The sequence below is a fragment of the Thunnus albacares genome, chromosome 1, assembly GCF_914725855.1.
Source record: "Thunnus albacares chromosome 1, fThuAlb1.1, whole genome shotgun sequence".
NCBI classification, from domain to species: Eukaryota; Metazoa; Chordata; class Actinopteri; order Scombriformes; family Scombridae; genus Thunnus; species Thunnus albacares.
In genome coordinates, this window is record NC_058106.1 from 34,278,863 (window position 1) to 34,304,479 (window position 25,617).

The 25,617-nt window shown below is 40.9% G+C and overlaps 1 protein-coding gene across 2 annotated transcripts in view; it reads right to left on the reverse strand.

The window, feature by feature from the left end:
* Positions 1-25,617, reverse strand: part of nav2a (neuron navigator 2a) — a 121,441-nt gene that overhangs the window by 75,337 nt on the left and 20,487 nt on the right. The window contains exons 1-6 of one of the 2 annotated variants that reach the window (XM_044355743.1): positions 25,123-25,361; positions 17,178-17,295; positions 13,180-13,232; positions 2,231-2,303; positions 1,549-1,792; positions 1,245-1,301 (exon numbers count right to left, since the gene is read on the reverse strand). In XM_044355743.1, the coding sequence (XP_044211678.1) occupies positions 1,245-1,301; positions 1,549-1,792; positions 2,231-2,303; positions 13,180-13,232; positions 17,178-17,295; positions 25,123-25,194 (617 nt within the window). In that variant the 5' untranslated portion in view covers positions 25,195-25,361. Of the gene's footprint in view, positions 1-1,244; positions 1,302-1,548; positions 1,793-2,230; positions 2,304-13,179; positions 13,233-17,177; positions 17,296-25,122; positions 25,362-25,617 lie in introns of those variants that run through there. The other variant, XM_044355734.1, reaches the window with a different exon arrangement.

Genomic DNA, 25,617 nt, shown 5'->3' on the forward strand with positions numbered 1-25,617 from the left:
TCAACTGAATATCATATTACAGAAAACGTTTAAATGCCAGGAAGTTTGAATTTGGTCCAGAAACAGGTTTTGGTGTACCGTCATTTTGATTCTTTCACATTGCCTGCACCAGACCAGCAATTTTACTGCTGTGTGTGAGGATCTCTGATTATCATAGTTTCTCAATTCTAGTACATATATGCACAGAAATTGTGGTATATTTACATATTTAAGGCATTTATTTTATACTTTTTTTTAAGAAAAAATAAGATTGTGTGATAGTCTGTCCATATAAAAAATGAGCATTGCCAATATTTCTAATCACAACCTATTAAATCTGCTTTTCTTTGCAATGGATGCAAAAACAATTTATTTAAATCTTTCACTTCTTTAAAATCCATTAAAAACATATATTTACTGTCTGATGCTGACAGTAAAGCAATTGCTCATATTTAACTCAATTTAAGGAAGTCTGTATACTTTTTAGCTGAGGCCTTTAAAACAGAACATGCTAGAAAAGACATAAGTAGTTTGGATGAAGAGTACCGGGAGAATCCCAGCTCTTCACCTTGTAGTTACACATGCAGACCAGAAGGTGGGGCCGTTGCATTGTTTTGGAGAGCAGCTGGTATGGGGCAGGTGCAATACAAACAGAATCTGGGATGGGCAGCATGCAAAACCACATCCTAAATCCAATTTCAAGGTGCATCATCACATAATACGACTAAGCATGCTGAAGAGGAGGTAAATGTGAATGCAAAAAGACTCGACATGACTTCGTCATATCATGAACGCACATTCCAGCCGCAGATTCTTCCTGTGTTAATTATTAATGTTATATTATGTGGGGGGGGATGTGCTTGTCAAGAAAACCAACACACACACACACACACACACACACAAGAACACACACACTTACTTAAGGGTTATCTAAAGGTCTTTCACAGCCCATTTAGCAGGCTTGCCAAATGAGGCGCGATGCCAGACAGACAGAGTTGTCCGAAAAAGGGAGCCTGGAGCTTTAGCCCCTATCTGCTCAACACTACCACTCATGCATATTAGATAGTGCTCGTAGTAGAGATTGCCCTTAATCGCAGACAAAGAAACAACATGAAACTCATTACGGGACAAAAGAAATGTTATCCTCGATTAGGGGCAATGTCTACCTTCCTATTTCTGGGAATGGGACGGGAGAGGAGGAGGAGGTGTGGTGGTGGAGGAAAGAGAGGGAGGAGCAAGAAAACCGAAAGGCAGAAGAAGCTGACCTAGAGGTCTTTTTCTGACCAAGGGAAAACTTGAGTAGTTTACTCTGAGACACATCCCTAGAGGAGAAGAAAAAAAAGAAGAGAGATATGGAAGAGGACAGAGACAGAGAGGTCAGGTTTACTGTTATAAATGACAAGAAGTGTGAACAGGAAGATAGATATGACAAAATGATGGATTAGAACAGCAAAAACACCAAGAAAGAGAGGAATACATCCTTTCGCTCAGTTTCAAGGTTACGTTTCCACTATTTCCAGTCTCCAGTGTTTGCACGAACAGGCTGCTGACAGCGACCTCCAGCCTCACCTGGACTGCATCTCGGCCTGTGCTGCTTTCTGGGCTGTGAGGGCAGGAGTCCCATGCGTAGACTGGCTGAGCTGGGCCGGGGCGCTGCTCTGCTGGGTCAGGGGGGGATGTGTGCTCTGGGACTGGGCTGCGGGTGGGAGAGTTGGATGGGAATTCTGCCGCTGAGCCTGCTGCTGCTGCTGTTTGTAGCGGGACAAGCTGAAGAAGAGGCCGAGGATGGCTTTCAGATTGCCATTGCGGATCTCTGAAGGTCAGACAGACAATATGGAACGTTAAAAAAGGGAAAAAGCGGATGAAGAGAAGAGTTTTTGGAGAGATTTTGCCACTTCAACCATGCAAAATGAATGCTAAACCTACTAGAATGCCTCAGGACAGCACTATGACAGCACTTCTTTTCTCTAACTGTCATTACTTTGACATCATTTTGTATTATTTTGAGCGTTCTGGTACATTAGTTTTATGTATGGTGTAATCAGCCCCTACGTGTTTTAATGCGTACTGTCTGGCATTAATGTAGTGTGTCCCGCCAAAAAGAGCCTGCCAATAAAAATGATTCAACAGATCAAGCTGCCATTAATATTTTTTTTTTTCCTCAGCATAAAGGACATTTGTTTAGTAGCTAGACCTGGTCTGGCCTGGTCTTTTGTTTCAGTGAAAGCAGAAGCACAGGAGTCCAGCTTACCCTCTGCAGACAGACCCTGGATGTTGACTCCTTTGGCTGCCAGGAAACTGAGGCAGGCATCAATGTTCTCAATCTAGACGGAGAGAGACACAGACACAGCTGTAAGACACTGCAGCCTGCACATTTCCATTCAAATTTGCATATTTGTATAATGTGAGGAAGCATGCTGGTCTGTGTTTTGCACGCTTCTCCTGCGAGTGTAATGGCAAAACTGAAAGTGAACATCTAACAAGTCGATCTACAGAGAAAAAAAGTTGGCAGCACAATATGTACTGTTGCAACTTTGATAAAAGAGACGCTAAACATTAACAATGACGGTGGTGAAAACGTTAGGAGTATAGATCACGTATCCTTCAATATTCACTGATTTGATACTGTTGGAACGGTGAAAAAATGTGCTGTTATGATGGGAAACTGAATCTGTTCGTGTGTTTTTTGGATTGTAAGCATTCATATGAAATAGTAGAGTGTATTATTATTATATTATGTTATGAGATTTGTAGGAACAGTAGGGAAATAAGGTTTCAACCAAATTTCATTTAAACTTGTTAACCAGTTTTTGAGGTATTGAGCTATCAGAGAAATAAACGGACAAACATTTCTTAACCTCTTTGATGGACAAGGACAGAACAGTATAGACAATACCAGTGTTGGAAAGTGGAAAGCAGACTTGACACAGTGATTGACTGCTCATATCGTGCTGTGCAAAGCTCACATTGTAATATGGCCACATGGTGACATAGTCAAAACAGGATTCAAAAAACCAAGCAGACTTTCATCAGCAGAGCAACGAGAGAAGCAAACCATCTACACCGACTCAGTTGCTATGACAGCAGGCTTGGCAACCTGAGCAGACTGCTGAGCTGTCACCGGACTGCGAGAGGATTTGATAGGCAGACAGGCTTTGTTTAGAGCCCATGTGACCCCATTATACAGCGAGAATGCTGGCTGGCCCACGTAATCACAAAGTAAAGCACATAAAACAAGTCATCAAGCAGCGTCACCGCAGATGAATGATTGTGCGATCAAAGTTTACCAACCGTTGTTTTCGATGAGCAAACACACCACGTACAACACAAAAGATATCAACATGGCACCGCCGTCGCCCTCCCATATTACATACAGAGGAAGACTATGACATATGCACTCCAGGCAGGGCAATTAACAAAAGAATTGACGGTGAAATGGACATTTAAAAGCATTTTACAGTGTGTGCAAAGGTTAAAGAGGTGCTAAATCTTCTTTCGCATGACATTTATTACAAGTGAGAGTAGATTTATAACACCTAATCTGCAACAATATACTTAAAACAAACTCATTTTGCAAGTGCAACAGCTCAAATATAATCTCACAGTCAAGGGAGTACAGATATAGAGCAGTGATACTCCAAGTGGTTTCTAAACTAAAATACATATGAACTGTGTCCTTTGTAAAACCAGGTCGGGTGTGGACTGCAACCGGGAGGGTCCTGCTCGCTAAAGATTAATGACATGATTACACTTAATATGCACCGACTAAATATAGCTTGACCTACAGCTCCCACTGTGGTTCTCCTGTTAGGAAGTATCCGGCTGTGAGGTGAGAAGAAGGAGTAAAAAGCTCATTTACATCCGCCTCTATTAAAGATGTTAACATCTACTGTTTGTAGTTACTGCAGGGAAATCTACTGCTAGTTTACTACCACATCTATGAATCCAAATCACCTGAGCCAAACCTACCTCTTCTACTGAGGTTACTAAATCCAGCTGTAATGCTATCCACATCCACATACTTAATTACATCAGCATCCACACTACTATTAGTTATGTCAACTACTATATGTCTATTACTTCCATCCACTAGCACATCCACTAGCATATCACTATTAGTTACAACCACTACCATATTGCTATTAGATACATCCACTACTGCATTAATAGTAGTTACACTAACTACTACTTTACTATTAGTTACAGCCACTATCATATATCATATTACTATTAGTTTCATTCACCATATCACTATATTAGTTACACCAGTTACCATCATGCTATTAATTACATCCACTGCCACATTACTGTAAGTTAAATCTTCAACTCTACTGCTATTATTTTAAAATTAAAAGCTACATCTATGACCATATCAATATTAGTGACACACACGATGTAACTAATATGCTACAAAATAAGATGCTACTAACCAGAATATCACTTTGTACATCTACATCATATCAATATTAGTGACTATACATGCTACTAACTCAAGCTACTGACAGAATATCACTGATAATCACTAGTAACTGTATTAGTGCCAGATTTAATAAGACCAAACCAGATAATTACTACCTCCACCCACTAACTAACAAACAATATTTTTAGCCCGTACTTGCTTCTTCTACTTGCTGCATCACCTATTGAATTACAAGGACAACCTTCACTACTGTATCCCATTATGAATCAATCCACTCCTGGTTTAAACTCTTTGACTATTTGAGCCATGTTAATGCACATTAACACAACTTGTATTATTATTATTGATAAATGTACACCGCACATATTGTTTTTCCTGGTACAACATTTTGTACATTTCATTTAATTCTCTTCAATTTCTTTATTTAATTTATTCAGGATTACTTAATTTTAGTGTGTGAAGAGGCCGGTGGGTCACTGAGTAAGATGAAACAGCAGTGTGCCCCTGCTGTCATTTCTGTGACCTCTGACCCCAGAGCAGCTGTTTGAGGAGCTGACATATGCTGTCCTTCACGGTGACCCAGCAGAAAACCTTGGAACAGGAGGAATGCAGACTATGGTCCTCTCCGAATACCACAGACTCCTTAAAAATAAACCTCTGTGAAACACCCCTCTATCCCTACAGTCTTTCTTTAATACCCCCAAGCCTGAGCTTCATCTGAGTGACTGCACCGCCCCCCCCCCCCCCCCCCCCTCCCCACTCCTGCTAACCCCAAATTCTCTGCTATAGTTGAAGCTCAAGTAGCAGCAGCTTGCAGAAAATATCCTTCATTAAGATACCCCCATCACAAATGCCAGGCCTGTCCCGCTGAGATGCGCCCTCGCCCCGCCTCTCCGGGAGGGGGGGGGGGGGGGGTATAAATACTGAAACCTTTTGCTATTTAAAACCCGCAGGGACTTGAGCTCAGAAAAGCTCAGAAAAAGCCAGAGGAACATCAGTCAGTGAGAAGCCCATCAGCTACAAAGTCTGACATCTTACTCAGTCTGTTTGAAAGAGGAAGATCACTTCTTCAGATCTATTATCTGTCACTTACAAAAACTTCTTGTGTATTTCTTATTGTTGTGCATCACTCTTCAGCATGTGATGTTAAGTCCAAAGGTTACTGTGTTTATAGAAGTTAGAATTTTGTCTTTTACGGAGTGTCGTAATGGCCGAGAGGTTTGTTACGTAGCATCTGATGGACTCTGTCACTATTTATGACATAGATTTATTAGTAATCACGTGTAAATCAATCATAAAGTCTTAACCAACATTTATCAATGAAATCTCTCATCAGTTGTAGGCTTACTCAATATGTCATCTTGTCTTTGACTGGGTGTGCTGATAGTCTTGGGGTTTGAGACGCTGTCCGTGCGTTTGCAAGTTTGGGTTCACGTAATATCTGATGGGCTTTTAATTATTTATGACATTTTTTAGATTTATGAATGATCAATATCTGTGTCTAAATCGATTATAAAGTCTTCTGAGGATTGATTGATTAATCAACAATGAAAACTAGAGTTAGTTGCGAACTTACTGAAGACGTATTTACTTGACGTCACATTGTTCATCATGTTAGTTGTCATCGGAAATAAATAATTTTACAAGATTTTTACCAATTTTTTTAACCAGACAATAAAATGAACCCCGCTAAGTGCTCTTTTATAAGACTGTAAAGGTCTTGGCTCGTTACTCCTCTGTTCTTCACGATTTTAATGTTAAATCAACTGGTTTCTGTGGTAATCCTCACAGAGAGCATGTTACATTTTTTCCTGATGATCTTTTCTATGATACTGAAGTAAAGGAAAAATGACAAAGTTCACAAAATACACAGAAATGAACACCGTAGCCAAAAGTTTCTGTTCAAAATCTGGTGATCACCAGAAGAAAACACCTTCAAACAAGCCCAGAGAGAAATCCACACAGTCAAACACTGATTGACACCACTGCTACTGGAAGGTCCTACCTGCCTGGATGTTTTTTTGGTCCTGCAGTGTGACTACTCTGATGGCCTCACACCTCCATCCAGCAGGCAACCGTCACCTCCTGCTCTGCTGCGGCTCCCGGCAGCAGCAGCAGCAGCAGCAGCAGCAACACGGGGCCGGCCAACCAACAACCCTCTGAACAAACACTTCCTCCCATCACAGAGCTGCTATTGTTGTGTGTGTGTGTGTGTGTGAGAGAGAGTGTGTGTGTGTGAGAGAGAGAGAGAAACAGAGAGAAGGAGAGAGCTAGAGAGAGAAGGAGGGAGTGTGCGTGAGCGAGGGCGTTATGTGTCTGAAGCAGGGTTTGTACTGACAGGAGCTTTTTGAAGACTGATACTGAGGCCGATATTTTTAAACTAAAGATGCAGAAAAAACAGACACAGCAAAATTTTGTATATTAAAATCGAATTTCATATGACATCACATCACACGTGTGAATGACGAAGCTTCAGCCGGAACATTAAGGACATCGAGAAACAACGTCACGACTGAAACTAGACTGATGGAAGTTGCTGTAACTGCACTAATACCTAACTAATATATTACTTAAAGCATTAAATGCACCACCACACTATTTAAGTTTAAGTTAAGCTCACCTGCACCTTTAAATGATCATTCTGGCTCAGTTGGGAACATGGTGACGCTGCTACGACAAGCAACACGAGTGGCCAGACGATTAGATATTAAACAAGTCAATGGTTTGCCTGGATTATCTAAACCGCTTCATTTGGAAGTAAAATCGAAAGTGAATGCAAAGGTTAATGATTTTATTATTTGCTTTTGTTTTCTCTTCCAAATATGTTTGGCTAACCTGGACGTCTGACTGCTCTGGTCTGTCAGATTCCCTTTTAGTGATGCTGCTGTTTCCCCAGATCTCAGCTATTAACTGTAACTTGGTAAATATAATGTTATTACTGGCATGAGTTACATCCATAACTACAAAAACAAATTATCAAGCAAATGAATAAATTCAAATTGTCTCTGTTGGACTGATCAGGGAGGAACTTTCTTCATGTCGGTAAACAAGATGACTCTATCTCATAAAAACAGTATCGGCCCAATATGTCGCAACAACCGTCTATCGGCTCAGTCTGACGAGAGCAGCTTCATCGCCAAAAGCTCTCTCTGTCATTTGACTTTCTGACTGTCGGGTCTTGTGGAATCTGGTCATGTAACATGACTGTGAGACAACGTGGTGTGCTGGATGTGTGTAAATCCTTTACTATCTGCCCACACATACTTTCACTCTCTCAGGAGGTTTCACAGATTATAGCTACTAGCTCACCTGCAGAACTTCTACCTCAATAATTCTCTTTCTTAGCTGAAAAAAAAATGTGAGCAGAGGTTTCAACACCTCAGACAAGTGCTGGTTTTCACTGCTTATTGATAAAAAGTTTTGCACCGGCGGCGACGATACTCTCACCGTGATGCAAAATCAAACACGTCGACTTCAGGCTGCATATTCTGTCTTATCGCCTCTGTAAATGCATTTATACAGACCTTCTGCTGTCCGTATTTATTCATGTGTGTAATTACATGTTAATTTACAGTGAGTCATATGTCCTTTAATCTGTCTAAACTGTGAAGGAGTCCTGTCGGATATTGTGCAAGACAAAAACTTTACACTTTCTGCTTGTGCAAATACAAGAAAAACATCTCCTCTAGCTTCATCATCCTCGCTAGAGTTTTCTTGCTGATATGTGAACAGAATAATTAAGGCAAAGCTGCTTTAAGTTTGTCTTCGCTTGTTTCGAAGATGCTGCACATTTGCAAGTTTGTCAATTTTTCCAAGGTTGAAGTTTCTGGGATGAACAGCTTATATCATTTACAAACTGTTGTTTCATATCTTCCATGAATGGACTAAATGTTATCACAACGGATGACTCACTTGTGTAACAAATGAGAACAGTGTGTCTCTGTGTATATACAGGGGGTGGACAAAATAACATGAACATATTACCATGCATCATGTGATCGACTCTCAGTTACAGTCTCATGTAAATGTTATTAGAAGCTTCAGATTGGTGGATTGCGTCTTTTAGTAATGTGTTTCTGTTATTTCGTCAACCCATTTTCTTTGTTGCTCAGCAGCCTTCATGTGGAAGACAAACTCCCTTCGAAGCCGATACGGGTTTGTGTCCTTTGAAAAACAAAAAAAACCTAAATATACCAGAAAGGATTTTGGTATATTTACTTCTTTAGAAACAATAACTGTGACTGATCATTACTTGTATTTCCTGTATCGGCCCTTGCGACAGAAATACAGGAAATTGTTCCCACCCAAAGCAATAACTTTCTACAACACCTCACCTTTGTCTAACAGCTTTATAGTTTCCGTCTCAACCAAACTCCACTCTGATTTGCTCCTTCAAAAACTCTGCTCATGATGATGAATCTGCACATCTTTATATTCCGACTCTACCTCATTGAATTTTAAAACTTCAACATCTTTGCACACTTGTCTAATGTATATAGTATGTTGTCATATGTTTATATTTTATTACACAATTACACAATTTTCTCTCTCACACACACACACAGAGAAAGTACCGCTCCCTTTGATCAAACATTGACTATCTTGTTGAATGATTAATAAAACATATTTTGGGTGTTGTCCTGCTTAAACCTTCAACAGCAACTCTTTACCCGCCAGTCTTAATGTGATCTTCACTGCACAGTCTCAAGACAGACAGAGTAAAACTACAAAGAGTCAAATGTGACACTCACAGGTTAAATACTGGGTGTTTCCTGACCAGCTAAAAGCTGTGTGGTGGTTTTGAGTGACAACGCACCTGAAGGTGAAACACAACTTGAAAGATGAAGAAAAAACTCTTTTGTTAGACTAGTTCAACACAAACACGAGCGAAGCAGAGCCCCGACATGACATGGAATTTAACATTCCTTGAAGGCTGATGATGTTTCCTTCAGTCTGTTTTTCATCAAGTCCATTAAACACCTGGTTCTGCTGGTTTCTACCTGTGTGGCTGTCTGTCAGTCACCTCCTTCCTTCCTGCTCGTACAACAGTGGAGACACAGTAGAGAGGACAAACCAGTCCGGCAAACAGGATATTAAAAACACAGCTAATAATTAAAAACAAGAGTGCATTCAAGAAACTCTTTCACAACCTTTTCTTGCCATCTAAATGTACTGCAAAGTGTTCAAAGCCTCATCTACATCTTGAGAAAATTTAGTTTAAAGGGTTTGTTTTTTCTCACTTACACCAAATGGATCTTGTCATGCAGAAAATTAGGGTTTTATTTGTCCATGTTTTGAGATATCTGCAGTGAATCTGATTTTTCTGGCTCCATCCTCACACAATGGAGGGAAATAGGATTTCATTTGTGGTGATTCCCTAAAATTTCAACAGCAACATCTCTTTGAAGAAACAGTGTCTGGGTAATCTGGATAATCTACAGAAAATGTTTCCATTTAAACTATTTTCTATCAAAGAAATAGTCCCTTTCAATTTTGCTAAAACTCAAAACTTGATTCATAGTATCTGAGTAAGTAAACCCTCTCAGTATCAGATTTCAATATGGTTAAACAAGGCAGGATGATAATGTTTACCTAACAGAAATAAATGTGAGATCTGGATAATCTCATAAACTGTAGAACAACATGAATGAAACAAACATACATTGGTTTTTTACTGTACTTCAGTGATGGCACCAATAAATCAAGAGGCGTCTGCTTTAGACACTCCGTGTGTGTGTGTGAGAGTTTATATATATGTGTGTGTGTGGCATCCTGTGTGGTTTTAACAGCTCTGTGTCAAATAAACACCTTTGCTGCGGGCTGAACCCACACAGACAGACACACAATCACACAAACACACACTGGGTGGCAAAGGAACGACCCGATGATGGGGGTCCGTTTAACAAGGATGTGACAGTTGTAAAAACAGCCACTCACTTCAGCCCGGATAGCCGGCCCATGCTAATCAGTCAGTGTGAGTGTGAGGTGAGAGAGCGCTACAGTTTCTTCCGCCGACGGAGCTTATTTCCATGTTTATTCGTTTAGAGACGGAGGTTAAGTCAAGTGGCGGTAATTGGCAGCAGCTTTTGAAGCTTTGGGGAGTTTGAAAGCTGCGTCTCCACAGCAATGAAATCAAGTGCAGTAATAGCGGGCTCTTATACCCCTCTACCACAGCTGCCAACTAAACTCTCACGACCTGTGTGTGTGTGTGTGTGTGTGTGTGTGTGTGTGTTTGCATATGTGTGTTTGTTTTGACAGTACTACAACACACAAAGCAGACATTTGCATAATGACTGAGGTTGCACCTGCCCTTAGTACTGCTTGACTGCTTCAGATTTTGCTTTAAAGCTGACAAACCCACCGAGATTATAAGCAGCGATCCAAAAATACGCACACGTACGGCAACATCTGAGCTTATCCATGCAAAATGAAAGCTGATTTTGACAGCCACTATCCAATAAATAATATCACATTGCTCCAGTGAACACCGTGAAAAATATATTCCTGTTTCCCTCCTGACTGTCAAACACCATCTATGTAGACTCAGGCCACAATCATAGACACACGACAACATATTAGGGGTGTGCCCCAATACAAATAGTGGGAGTTTTTACAAATATTTGTCTCATACAAATATTTTTTAAATTATTTGTTTTTGGGAAGAAAAAAAAAAAAACATGTCAAATACCAGCGAGCAGGTCAGTTATAGTCGCTATCTCAGTGTCTCTCCTCTGCTCCGCTGTTGCGTCTATCAGCAGGTCTCAATGAGGGGAGTCACATCCACCTGCTACATGACACATATTTCTTAATTTGGACATCACTTTAATTTTCATCTAAAATTATAAGCTTAATAAAAACAAAAAAGGGGATTTTTAAGCCTCTTTCCACTTTTATTCAAATACAAATACAAATAATTTTGCTGCCTCAACAAATACAGATACAAATACAAATACTGGGCTCTCTGCACATCTTTACAACATCTACATTATTTGGAACCACTTACATGTATCCTGCAATCAAAAAAAACCTACTGTGTTTGCTGATGACATGGGGGTTTTGGATGTTAGGGTCTCTACACAGGACACAGGATGTTGATAACAGCAGTACAAAACCGCAGAGAGACGCCCACACTACCGAGACCAAAGACCGCAAAAACACTCAATTACAGGCGACTGGGGGGGCGTAATCAGTGCTAATGGGAAAGGCCTAATTTATAGTGAGTGGGACAGGGAGCGGAGAAGGGAGGTGAGCCGTTTTAAAGGGTTAAAATGAGTTTGGACGTGAATTTCAGTGGTGAAAAAGAAAAAAAACCTATAGCAAATTCATATTCAACTAGAGCTGCTATTGATCAGTCTGCAGCTATTTTAATAATCGAATAATCGTTCCTCATTTTTTAAAGTAGAAATGGCTGTTTTCAACTTCTCTAATGTAATGGTTTAATGCTTTTCTATCATAATAAACTGAATATCTTTGGGTTTTTAACTGTTTTTTAACCAAACAAGACATCTGAAGACGTCACCTTGTAATGGTCATTTTTCACTATTTTCTGACATTTTATACACCAAATGATTAATTGATTAATTGGGAAGATAATTGGCAGATTAGTAGAAGAAATATAATGAAAACAATCTAGGGCTTCAAACTTAAATACACAAAAACGCCTTTTAAAACTTGATCTTTAGCTTTTCACAAGGATATAAAAGCACCTGTGACCCAACTGATACGAGAGGAACGCTACAATCCGAACAACTGGAGCAAGACTAGAAACAGGACTAACTGCTGCTGTTCAAGGGTTGTTTACATTATAGCAATATTAGTATAAGTCTGGCAAGTTGAGTATACTACTATACAACTTTATTATCCACCAAGGTGACTGACTTTAGCCGCTAAAGACATTATTAAATCAGCATAAAAGACAGGAACAGACCACCATCCAACCATGAAAACAGCATCTTAAAATACTAAGAAGAAAGAATTAGGTAATGAATCTGAGCAATAGGATCTCCTCATGCGTACAGTATAGTAATATGGGCTCCATGGGAGTATGTGTGTGTTTGCAATGACGAAAAGGGGTTCAGGGATCAGCTGTGCTTCCAGCTCCTCTTCAGTTGTTAACTATGTGTGTGTGTGTGTGTGTGTGTGTCTCTCTCTGGTGCTTTGAGAGGCTTCAGTAGTCTGGCTGGTGGCCAAAAATAGCCCCCTCAGCTGGCACACTGGCCCAATTTACGACCCTTCACATTCAGCGGAGGGCAACCCAGCCTCGGGACTGTCGGTTCATTTCCCACAGAGGACACAAAACTGTGAAAACACTGAAATCCCACCAGCAGCGTTACAAAAGGAAATCCCACATGCATATCTGCTAAATGCCACTGTAGGAAAAAAAAAAAAAACTGGCTGAGAACATCTTTATTGTCATCACTGCTGATGCTCGCTGCCTGCTTTCTTTACTGGAGATGGGAGGGATGTGGTCTCCTCCTTGTGTAATAAGATGAGGCAAAACTGGCCCCAAAACCCAAAGCCTGTGATGCTTTTAACTGAGCGCCAACTTCCAGAAGTCTGAGCCAGAGGTTTCACGGAAGGCAGCCCGCAAGACCACAAAAGTAAAAATAAATGGACTAACCATTCCCATCTACAACTGTTCACCAGTGACTTTTGCACCGCAGCTCCCAAGCGAGGGAGTCGGTGACATGAAACATCAAAAGAGGTGTGGTGCTTCACACACAAACACACAGGAGGTAAATTTCACAGTGTTCTGCCAGAACAAACTTAAGGTCACTTACCATCTGAGAACGGCTCTTGGGACAGCCATTGATATCATCGATCTTCTCATTGGCTGGAGAGAGAGACAGAAAGAGGAGGCAGAGACAGAGATAATAGAGGAGAGAATAAAAAGTCTTTTAAGGCGTGTTCGGTTAATGTAATCCTCTCTCTTATTTCCAGTGGAGATGCCCGCCGTGTGTGTCCCAGACAGTTTCTGGCTGAGTGAGGAGAGCAGAGGTGTTCATGCCGGTGACTGTGACACCCCCCCCCCCCCCCCCCCCTCCCCTCCCCTCCCTTCCCGCTGAGACATGAAACACTATCTAGTCACAGCAAATGGGAATGAGGCTGCGAGGGGCCCGACCGAGATGGGAGTGTTGTGTTTTTTCTCAAACGGGGCGTGTGTGTGTGTGTGTGTGTGTGTCAGGGATTCCTCCCGTCCATTAAAAGGCCCAGCCCACAGCAGCTGAGACAGGGCCGTCAGCTCACAGCTGACAACTGTGCCCTGCATCAGGAGGCGTGACAGGGCCCACAATGCAGCTCCATCACAGGGCCCATGTACTGTACCACCTACCCTGTGGGAAATACTCCTCTTCCAGTCAGATGAATATATACAGCAAGTGTCTTTGAATCTGTTCGCATCAAGTGCCTCTAATACCCGAATAATGTGTGACAAACTGCAGATAGTTAAAGATCATTATAACAGTGTTTCACAAACTTTTTGGATTATGACTCCTCATCACAGGATGCATATGTCTACCAGTTGTGATCAGTTCAACCATAATAGTATTTTCCTTTCTCTGATTCAATTTAATAATGTTTAAAGGTGTAAAATCTAAAGGTAACATCCAGTTAAAAGACCCTCAGTGTGGGAACCACAGCTTTAAAGTATTGTATATTGTACTGTGCGTCAGGCTAAGATGACAGGTACGTTGATACCTTTTAATATATTTTTTAATTGAATATTTGTGGGACTTGGCAACAGCAGAAAAGTTATTTGCTTCATCACTACAGGGTGTAGTGATGGCCAATTGAAGAGTAGATAATTATACTAAAAAAATGCATAAAAAATTAAGAATACATGAGTAAAAATGTGCCAAATAGCCATCCATACTTAAATTTTTAAATATATAAAAATAGCCTAAACTAATGTGTTAACCCATTTATCAATGATTTAACTACCTGCACTGCCACCTACGGTTTGTGTACTTCTTAGAAAATTGCACTCTATGGACAGTAGTGGCCAAGTACTACATGCTTAAACTCCAAACAAAATAAGTGCCACCAATATAAAAACCAATCATAAACTAACATTTCTGAGTGAGCAACAGCTTCCAAAGCAGCAGTCAGACTGTATAAAGGCTAGATTCTTTGAGAAAAGTATCCCAAGACTAAGAGTTGAGTACAAAGCAAGATATCTTAAAAAATTTGGATTTGGCTGAACTTCACTGGATAAACTGGTTGCTTCAAAAAACAGCTTATAAGAACTTGGTGATGACCTAGATCCGTATGGCCCAATTTCACAATCCTGACCTTGAGTGTAAGTTATTCAAATAACCAAACAGGTGCCACATCCGGTCAGGCTTTTTGTCCCAGTACGGCTGTTCCGACACCAGCAGGCTGATCCAGTTTCATCAGCATTGTGTGGTGTGAAGTTTCCCTTGTGGAGAAGGGGCAGCAGGCAGAAAGGCAGGGCAGAACAGGTGAACAGACAGCTCCAGTTCACGTTGTTTTAATTTGAGAGCAGGGCGGCAGTGATCAGCTGTCGGGGTGCATATATTGAATGTAGGGTAGATGTTTTGAGAGGACAAAAAGCACCAGATCACAGAGGTGAAGCCCTTTTTCGACCACAGGAACCTTTTTAAGGAAACCCAGGAATTCCACCTGCTTTTTGACTGTCAAGTCAAGTAAAATCAATTTTTATTTACTATAGCCCAATATCACAAACAGCATACAATATCCTCTGTCCTTAGACCCTCGAACTGTCCCTCAAAAAAACCTTTAATGGGGAAAAAGTGGAAGAAACTTCAGAAAGAGCATCAGAGGAAGGATCCCAACATGCAATAGATGTTGTGTGTAAAGAATAGACCAAAATAGACTGAATAAACTGCTAGAATCTAGTTACAGTTTTGGTTTCTGGGCCCCTAAAAAGTCCCCTCCCTTGAAGATGCATCCAGGAATAATCAGGCAGAGTGCAGGTGCAGTACTGGACATTGGTGACTGGCCAAACACAAACCACATGTCGTCTATAACTTGTGTAGCATCAAAATTAAGATTTGCGATGGGAAACAACATTAAATAAAAGTCAGGTAGCCTTCTTCTCAACTAGTTTACAAGACGCAAGCTAAAGACAGATCGATTCAACATGGTTACATGTTAAAGCACAAAAATAACCAGAACACAGTCTGTAGATCATCACTACTTTGCAGACTGTTGGCTTTTTCCTGGCATTTTGAAATTCCTCTTCCCACAAATTACAAAAAAACAACACAATAAGTCTGTGTTGTTACTCTCAAACCAAGCTGTCACTTTTTAATATATTAGTAGATAAATCTGGGACTCTGGTCTAGAAAAAGGTCCTCTGTGTTCCACCACAACAAGCCGAGACACTGAACACTCCCATAGCGCCCAACCAGGTGTGCAGGATCGACTGTAGCTCTACTTATAACTAAAACCCCTGGAATAATCAGCTCCACCAAAGCAGCCATCACAACAGAAAGTTGGAGCCCGTATAGAAAGACATGTCATACGAGGAGAAGCCCTCCGAGCACATGACGTAAATAAAGTTGACATACAGGATATAAAACTCCCTGCGATGCCCGCGAGACTGATCTAACTCTCAAATAAGAATCACATGCAACAGCTATCAGAACAGTGAGACTCTTCTCCGCGGAGGATGAAGCCGCCCAGAAGATAGGAAGTATAAAAAAAAAAAAAATCTGGGTCAGAGACGTGAGGGAAGAGCTGGGAGCAGACAGTCAGTCAGTGATGTGCTGAGTCACCGGTCAGCTGGTGTCAGCCCGCTTCAGCCTCGAGGCTGTCAGCAGACGAAATGACAGGCTGAGAACGGACAGATGAAACGACAAGACCGATGATGATGGTACGGACGAGGGTGAGGGTCAGAGACAGAGAGGAAAAACCCCACTCGCACGGCACACAACAGGTCGAACACTGTACCTTTCAACCTAAAGAATTACCATTTCTATTTGGTTCTGCAACCCCTTTGAGTTATAAACTCTTTAAAAGCCCAATAAAGTTTAAAATGTCAGTCATTGTCAAAGTGAGACTGGTGTCATTATCTCCTGAAAGGCTGATAGATGTGTTTTCATTCAAATGTCTACCAATAATTAAGTGAAAATTAGATTCAACACAGCTTTAATGTAACTGGGCATTCATTAATCTATGAATGACAGACAATCTCTTTTAGCATCTTTTAGCATCAGTTTAAGCTTCTTAGATATTTTATTCTTGTTATTTTGAGTTCTTACATTGTATTTTATGTTTCTGTCCCGTCTTAAGTTTGTTTAAAGTACACATTTCTGTTAGTCGATCACTTTTTGTAAGAATTACACAAATGATTCATTCTAAAGAAGTTCAAATTCTCTCAAACATCAGCCTCTTAAAGTTATTATTTACTGCTGTGTGAGATAAGAAAGCTTATTGGACGAAACCATGTCGTCTTCAGGTTAGCTCAGGATTAGCAAACCTGAAAAAGGTGGATTTGAATCTCTAAAATAACAGTTTGTCCTGCACTCTACCAGCACTGGAAAAAAACCTCTCATTTTAATACATTACATAATAGAGAAGAATGGTTCTATTCTGTAGCATCAACTCTTGTAAAAGAAAAGTTTGTTTTTTAAAACATTTTGTGAGCAAATATCACAGGAACAAAAAGGTTGTTGTGTTCAGTAAAGGTCAGTCATGTGTTTAAACATTTGTTTCAAGCAATCACATGTATGAGAGTCAGCTTCCTGTAGAAGATTTAGGAATCAAACGTGTGTGTGTGTTTTTTCCCCCTTACCTACGACCTGTATGATCTCAGCCAGCAGCACTCCGTCCGTGACGTCTGTTTGCAGGTCCTTGATGAGACGCTTGTGTCCTGACTTGGCGAGATAGTGGTTGGCCCAGTCCGTGTAGATCTACGGTCAGACACACAAACACAACCGCAGCGCTCAGTTATGAGCCAACAAAAATAAAAAAACCAATCCAAAAAAAAAAAAAGGGGGCAACCCCGTCAGGTTGTCCACGTGTTTCAAACTCCATAAACACTTGAAAACTACAAAAGGTATAAATGGTTGAAACAAATTTACGAGTCTAATAAAATAACAACATGGTTGAATGAGAGCAGAGTAGCCCTCTTTCTTTTGTTGGGGCTCCGATCTGGCATATATCCGCGTGGTATTCAAATTGGGGCCATTGTGCTCAGCCGGGGCATTCATCTCAGAGCGCACGGCGGCTGTTTTCAATGGGCCATGCTGACATCACTCTCTGGGGACAGAAAAGACCCTTCACTGCCTGGGGGGGGAGGAGGGGAGGGGGCAGAGCAAGCATCTGAATAATCTGAATAGCTTCCTTCATAATTAGTCGCCAAACTCTTTCTCTTTTCCTACCTCTCTCTCTCTCTCTCTCTCTCTCATCAAGAGAAGTGAGTTTCTATTTCTGGGGGAGATAAAAAAAAAAAAAGGAACACAAAAGGTGGCAGAAAAGTTGCACTGAGCATTATTCCTAATAATAAAAAAAAAAAGGAGGAGTTATTTTTGAGAAAGTGATACCTCGTGAATCTGTCTTGATTAGCAGCATTGTGTTGAGCTTGTCTGAAAACTGCAGAGTCTCTGTTTGACAAGTGTAACTTCAGAGCAGCTTTCTCACCGCGGGGATCTGAAATCTGTGTGACAACTCGACTAAAAAAAGACATCTCTCTCTCCCGCTACGTCTCACTCAGACCGTTACGCCGGTCTGCTGAAAAAGAGGACAGTAAAGAGACAATCAGTACGTTTTACTGCTTCCCTCGGTAATCTAACATCTTTAGTGTCGTGTAAAAGAGAAATCCAGCTTCAGTAACGGGACGGAGGATTTGACAAATCTGATTTCTCCTGAAGGAAACAGATTTCTTGGCCGTGCGGACGTGTAACTGGGTTTCTGATCAACTATTTACATGTGCTCATGCACAAAAAGGGAAAATATCAGTGACAGCAGTGCTGCAGGATGAAACTAGAGCTGCAACGATTAGTTTAATAATCGATTAGTCGATCAACAGACAATGAATCACCAACTATTAAGATAATCGGTTCTTAAATATGAATATTTTCTCCCTTCTTCAGTGCTCTATGATAGAAATCTGAATATCTTTGGGTTATGGACTGACGATCGATTAGAGAAAATTAAAGATTGAGAGATTAATCAATACTGAGCCCTAGATAAAACACATTCTCATTAATCATAATAATACATCCTTGTATTCAAGTAATTAAATCTCGCTGAGTAAATCTGACTCTACTAGTCTAATAAGTTAGTTGCAACAAAGATTCAGACACATTTATACTTTAAGGGGAAAACTGTCCCCTCACTTAAAATAAAAATAAACTCCAAAATAAGGTCAGAGCAGGGGAGAAACCTCATTAATAATCTGCTGCATGCATATGCAGATTTTACAGCAACCAGCAGTAACCAGGTTATTATGTAAACGTGTTGTCTGACTGGATTTCTCCCAGTAACCTGGTTTCTTGTGTGTATATATGAACCCGATGCCCGAGTGGAAACCAGAATTTCTTCATGTGAAATTTAAGTGCATCTATTAGTACCGAATGAGCGGGCAGCATTGTTAAGGTCAAACCTTGGCGCAAATATAGGCACACAACACGCATGCATGGCGAGGTGTGTGACACAGTTGTGACCCTCGTTTCTTTGTACTCGCACTGTAAACAGACCGGGAGTCTTTCTGCAAACGCTACTCACGGGATGAATCACAGCTTCTCGTGATGGCTCTCAACAGGTGTGAGCACTTCAAAAGCACACGCTCGAGTACTCCTACATGCACGTACGTATACTCGTCTTCACAGTTTATGAGAATAAAGACCACACATTAAACATAAAGAGCCTCGGAGCGACGTTTAAATCGCACAGGCTATGTACCCACACGCAAATGCACAAGTACACAGAAGTACACAGAAAAAGACTCTTGAGTGACACGCAGAGTTTAAAAAGCCTTCAAGCTGCAGGATTAGACTCTATCCTTTCAATTCACCTTCTCAGCTGGTCATAGAGAAAAGGAAGTGCAATGTTCAGGAGCTATTGTGTGTGTGTGTAGGCTTCCTTTGAAGTAGTTTCGGCCAGGTAAATTGAGGGGTTGGAGTGTAATTAAAAACGAGGTGAAATGGGTAGCTGTCAGTCACGGAGCTGGAAATCACTGAGGGGGGGGGGGGGGGGTCAAAATGCCTTAGGGCATGCAGGGAGGCATGGGCAGGTTGTGAGAGGAAAGAAAAAGGGGGTTAGTGGGCAAGTCACAACAGATTTGCTTTTAAGTCCTGTAAAATCACACTTTTCAAAACGTACTTTATGTGTCTGACGTCTTCCTCTCAGCCGAAACATCACGTCTTAAACTCAAATGGGATATCAAAGTTTAGTGTTCGTTTAGTTTAGAGAGGAAACATGGAGGGCTGAGGAATTTTAGCACTGTGGATTTTGACAAGAGAAACTTTCTAACTTCTTAAAAGTAAACAAGTACACTTTGTTAAACTAGTGGACAGAACCAGAGGCGAGTGTACGGTCCCACAAGGAGGCAGCAAATCTGAACAATCAGCCTTTTCTGTGAGGAAGCAAATCTGTGGAAAACCTATCAAGATGAGGAGATGTGCTCCATACAGCATTTTTAAAATCAAACTTAAAATCTACTTAGATGTGTTCATAAATGATGTTTGTAGCATTTTATTGTCTGATTGTGTTGTTTGTTTGACATTATCAGGACATTTTGATTGTAATTCTCCTACATAGGAAGTGTTTTATCCATTTGTCAATTCTAAGTTGAGTCAGGACTATGGGTGTAAGCTAGCTGTTGAGCTGTTTATTAGCTAACATCGGCACATTTACATTGATGTTGTTAAAATGTCAATGTTGATTAACGTGCTCTGCCCCCTATGAATAAACTAACAGATAAATAAATCAGTGTTTTACAAATGAACAATAAATCAAATTGCCAACTATTAAAAGCCTTGCTGAGGGTATGACATTGCAGTTTTATCGCCTAGCTTCTAGCTCTATGGAGCTTTTTAGCTTCTTATAGCTCATTGTTTTGAGACAGATATGGTTTTCTCAGGAGTTGGTGGAGACCAAAACTGAGCAAAAAGGTAAATTACTGGACTTACTGGATGTGTAAATAGGTCATTCTTAGCTAACACTTAAGCCATGACCAAAAGACGATAATGTGTCAGGACCGTGTGTCTGTCATGTTGTTATGGAGTTCTTCTGCCCCTTAGTGGCCACAAACATCAATCATTGAAGCTTTAAGTTTAATTAAGCAGCTACTTACAAATTACTGCAATCAGAACGACAAACATTCAACTCTTTATATACTGTATTGTATATTTTAGACACTATGTTAACTGGCCTGAAGAGGGAACTACTGTATAATTAAGCACCAGCAAAATGCCTAATATGTGCATGTAAAATGTAAACATAAAGAATTAATCACATTCGGCTATAAATAATGGAATCGTCTCCAGTAAAGCACAACTAGTACCGAGGTTCATCCCACTACAAACCAAATGTTACAACATCAGTCAGATGTCTGCAAATCAAAGACCATGTTAATAATTGAAACCTAAAAAAAAAAGAAAAACATCAAGAATGCATTAATCTGGATCATGTGTGTTTAGCCGCACATTTATTGTAGCCTCTGTGATCTGGAAGCTGCTTGAAGGGCCAGGGGAAAACAGAAGTAGTGCAGGATGATGAGAAGCAGACATCTGATCTGGAAGATGCCTGTTTTAATCAGCTACGCGGTTAGTGTAACAACAGTATCGACTCCATATATTGACTCAATATCTATCTGACAGGAAGGAGGTTTTACTTCCTCTACATCACAGGGATTTAATCAAATTTAATTAAAACTCTCCAGGGTTGTAAAAGCCTGTTCAGCAAATTGGCACAGTTATTGAAAGTACTCATGAACTGATATTACCATAACAAAGTGAAGAGGCTGGCATACAGGTTAAGTGGTCAGTATTGTCACCTCACAGCAAAATGTTTCATAGTAATAGGTAGATTTGATTTCTGGCCGTTTATGTGAAGGACTGGTTATTGAATCTCAATGCTTTTATTATACCCAACAAAACGTGTTTGCAGCACTGAGTATCAATAACTGTCAAGTGTCATAAGTTGCCATTAAATCTTATTGTGTCCTCACTTATTGTGTGATCATATTTCCAGATCTAAATCAGGAATCGTTGCTATTTTTAGACTGTATTGTAGTTTTGGTATGGCTGCTTGTGCTAAGACAACATTAGACACTGCTGAACTGGCTTGATGTTTGGCTGACTTTGTTAAATGAAACATTCTTTTGTAGAAAAACGTGCATAGATTCCTAAAAAAATAAGGTATTGGACAGTACCAAAGTACCAGAACTCAAATATCGGATTCTGTGTGACACATACTCATTCTTCTGGGTATCCTCCGACTGTCAAAATACATAAAATCAAGTTTACTGCATATTCTAAGCCTCCTGTTAAGAGTGTTTCCATGTACTTGGCGAAATGCATACTGGGATAGGTTTCAGACACCAATGACCCTTAACAGCACTAAAAAGGCCTCCCTGCTTTGTCATAAAACTCCAAAAATGGCCGATAATGTCCTTGTTGATATCGATACACGGTGCAACATGACACACAATTACACTCCAGCGCCCCACTACACACACATCCATACAGAATGTCAACACTGTGAGAGTCAGTGATCTATATTAATCAGTCCGATGAGCCATTTTCAATAGATTTTCCAAGAGGGAAAATCCCCTCCATTCCCAGAAACTCGTAGTAATTCCGACCCCTCTCCTTGTGGGATTTGGGGTCTTTTTTAGGAGCTGTAAATTGGCGCTGTTGTCAGGGACATTCCCGTCACCAGAGAAAGCAACATGACACTGACTCATTCACAGTGTCAGGGCCTTATGGACACTGTCATGTGTGGCCTGTCGGGTCTGTTGACATGCTGCTTTGGGAATTTGTCCAGTTTATGAACAATATCTGGGCTCACGCTACATCATTTTGGGTTTTAATACTGACCAATAACAGCGCAGTCCTTGCTCAAAGAATGCTGCTGTTAGTTTTAAGGGTGTTCAGACTGGGTTAACAGTGAAGAAATCCCTCAATTTCAGGACAATGCAGGTAAAAAGACAGGAAAACAGTTCCTTACCCAGTATAGTTGGCCTGTACCCATGTGCATGTTCACACAATGTCCAATTTAAGCCTTCAAAAATGACACAGAGTCAGTCAGTTCTTCAAAGCTTGTGACAAGTAGCGATGAGTCACTCATTCACACAGCTGCGTCTTTTTATTTTGGCACAAACACCCAAATGTGCTCCACATCCAGCATCCCCCCGCTGCCCCTGCTTGCTGAGTCACCAGGCTGGTGTGCGATGCCTACAGAAGGGCATGACGCATACAGGCCATCCCCGCAGTGCCGGGTCAGCCTGGGCGGGGGAGAGGGCGAGGGCATCACACTGGGAAAGTGCCCTTGAGTTGAAGGGGACTTTTTTTTGGAGAGGGAGGAGTGAAAAGTCAAGTTTTATGATTCGGCTGGATGGCTCAGCTGCAGATGAAAAGGCGTAAGTTTAGCAAATGTCACGACACATCATGACGGAGGTTGATTATACGGTAGGAGGAGCTAAGCAGATGTGCTTTTGTGCTGCTTTTGGTTACACGTGTGTGTGACTGTGCATCTTTTAAACTGTCAGTCAACTGCAGGAACTGCTTCGCGTTACCTCACTCTTTCATCTCCGCTGTTGTTTGCACTGACACTGACTTGTTAAGTGATAATCTGCTTGATAAGCAAACACCGCAGTCATGTTGACGTCTTACTACAGACATGAAGCATCGTTGAAACATGTCTCCAAAATATCAGCAGTTTGAAAGTTGAAAACAGCTTCATTTTTATGATATCAGTTGATTCTGAAACAGTTTGAATGAATAATCTTGTAATTTAAGATTTAACTAAACTCAATCTGTCCCTGCAACACTTGCAAAATTTTCAAATTCTTCAAATCTATGCAATCGTCAGCAAAAAAAAGTGGAAGAATGCTTGTCAACTCTATCAATCATCACAGTCTGGTGCATGAAAATAATGAAATTCAGAATAAATATTACAAGTAAAAGTCAAATAATAAATAAATAAAGCCTCCAACTGACCAAAAAGTTATCAAAAGTGAACCATTTGCAATCTAATACCAATAACTATATTTTTGGTTTATGGGGCTTGTTGGTAGCGCTACACAGCATGGTAGAAAATACTAAGGTTAACGTGTAGACTTAATTCAGGGAAAAACAAGGAGACATTCAGAAGTGCATTCAACTTTGTGGCTACTGTAGCTACATAAGCTAGCAGTTACAGAAATGCCCACAAACAAGACGTCTCTGTGATCCTAAAAGATTCCTAAACTCATTTTATTCTCACTAGAACTTATTACATAACATGGCAATCAGTTATCTTTGGTCTGCAATAATCACAGAACAGCTCCTCAAGATCCTGATACCGATACCTGTTTTCTTATTTTTAGTGAAATTACTAAAATGACAAAAACAGGAGCCATCTGTCTTCAGATTGCAACAGGTTAGTTTTGCGCAACAGGGGCACTCTGATGGTCTGATGGTTTAATGGTTGCGGCGCATACCACATAACCACAACATCAATGGTTTGACTCCCGCCGGGGGACCTGCGTTGCATGTCGTACCTGTCTCTCTCTCTCTACATGTCCTGTCTCTACACCTGAGTGTGTTTTTAACTTGATGAAAGAGCATTTCTTGAGTCATCCTCTGGGTTTCGAAATTGCTTCATAACTCAAATGCCTGTGAATTTTCTCAACGTGTAGACGACCACTTATTGTTTCCATTGAAGTTCAAGCATGAAAATCACAAACCGGCAGCTACATTTTTCACTTTTTCACATGACAGCAGCAAACACACACACACAACACCTCAGTTCTGTCCATCCAAGCACAGTTCTCACACATACGTTGACGAGCATGGCTTTCCAGAAACAATTATGTTGATAACTTCAGGACTATTAGCCTTATTACTTTCAAGGTTCAGTAAGCAACCTAAAAAGCGCTGCACTTAACACGCCATTATGAACTAATCTACAGACGTGAGCAAGAACCATAAAGAGAACACAGCAGGACCGAAGCTGCTATCTCTCACGAGAAGCTTTCATAGGGAGCCAGGACCTGAACAGCTCTTGTTATAATTCAGGTAATGGCACTGAAGTGAGAGCTGAGTCTACAAAAGTAATGCCCTGATAACAGCACTTTCTTCTACCTTTTCAAAGGAAATCTACCTTTGAACGTCAAACACAAAGCCAAGCTAAGATGAAGGCCACATCCACCGACCGAGTTTAGAACATCCAGAGGTTTTTGAGGTAAAAACCAAATCCAAACAGTGAGCACTACTGATTCGTCTGTTACCTGCGTCTGTCAGATAGCTTCTATAATAAAATTTCTGGCTGCTCCTGGAGATCTGACTCCATCCCTGACATTTCTATTTCAAGCTGACCCTTCCCCTTAAATCTATTTCTCTCACTATTCCCCAGTCCTTGGTTAATGTCTGTGGAAAATACAAACACAGCACAACAACTTCTCTCAGGTTTCAAAATGAGCAAATTACTGGTAAATAAAAAAAAAACTTCATCATCAGGTGGGTGCACTCCCTACTGCTTCCTGCAATACCTTTCCCTCTACCCACTCCCTTACCTCTTTGGTTTCTTACCACTTTGTAGTTTTTGCAGGATAAGCGGCTGTAGCTCCTGGCCGGCACCCTGAGGCCGCCATATTCAGCCATGTAGGCCAGTCACCCGGATAAAGACAACTGACTGGGTGAGCAAAAAAACCACCCGGAGGTCTACAAACTTCCAGACGACTGAGAGACGAGAGATGAGCGCGCTGTGTGGTGAAGGCAAGGTGGAGCGGGTATATATAGCCACTACACGGTCCCTCACACATCTCCTGAGCAGCTCTGTCTCCGTCTGTCTGTCTGTCTGTCTGACTGTCTGGTCGTGTATGAGCAGGACATGCTTCACCTCTCTCTCTCTCTCCCTTTAGACACTGACACTTCTAACCTCTCTCTCTCTCTCTCTCTCTGGGTGTCATTCACTCTGTTTGAGTCAGACACTCTGACTCAGTTCCCTCCTCTGCTAATCGTAGAGAGATAAACCAGTGGCATAAAGTCCAGAAATGGAGCTCTAGTGAAAGTTTCTTTTACATG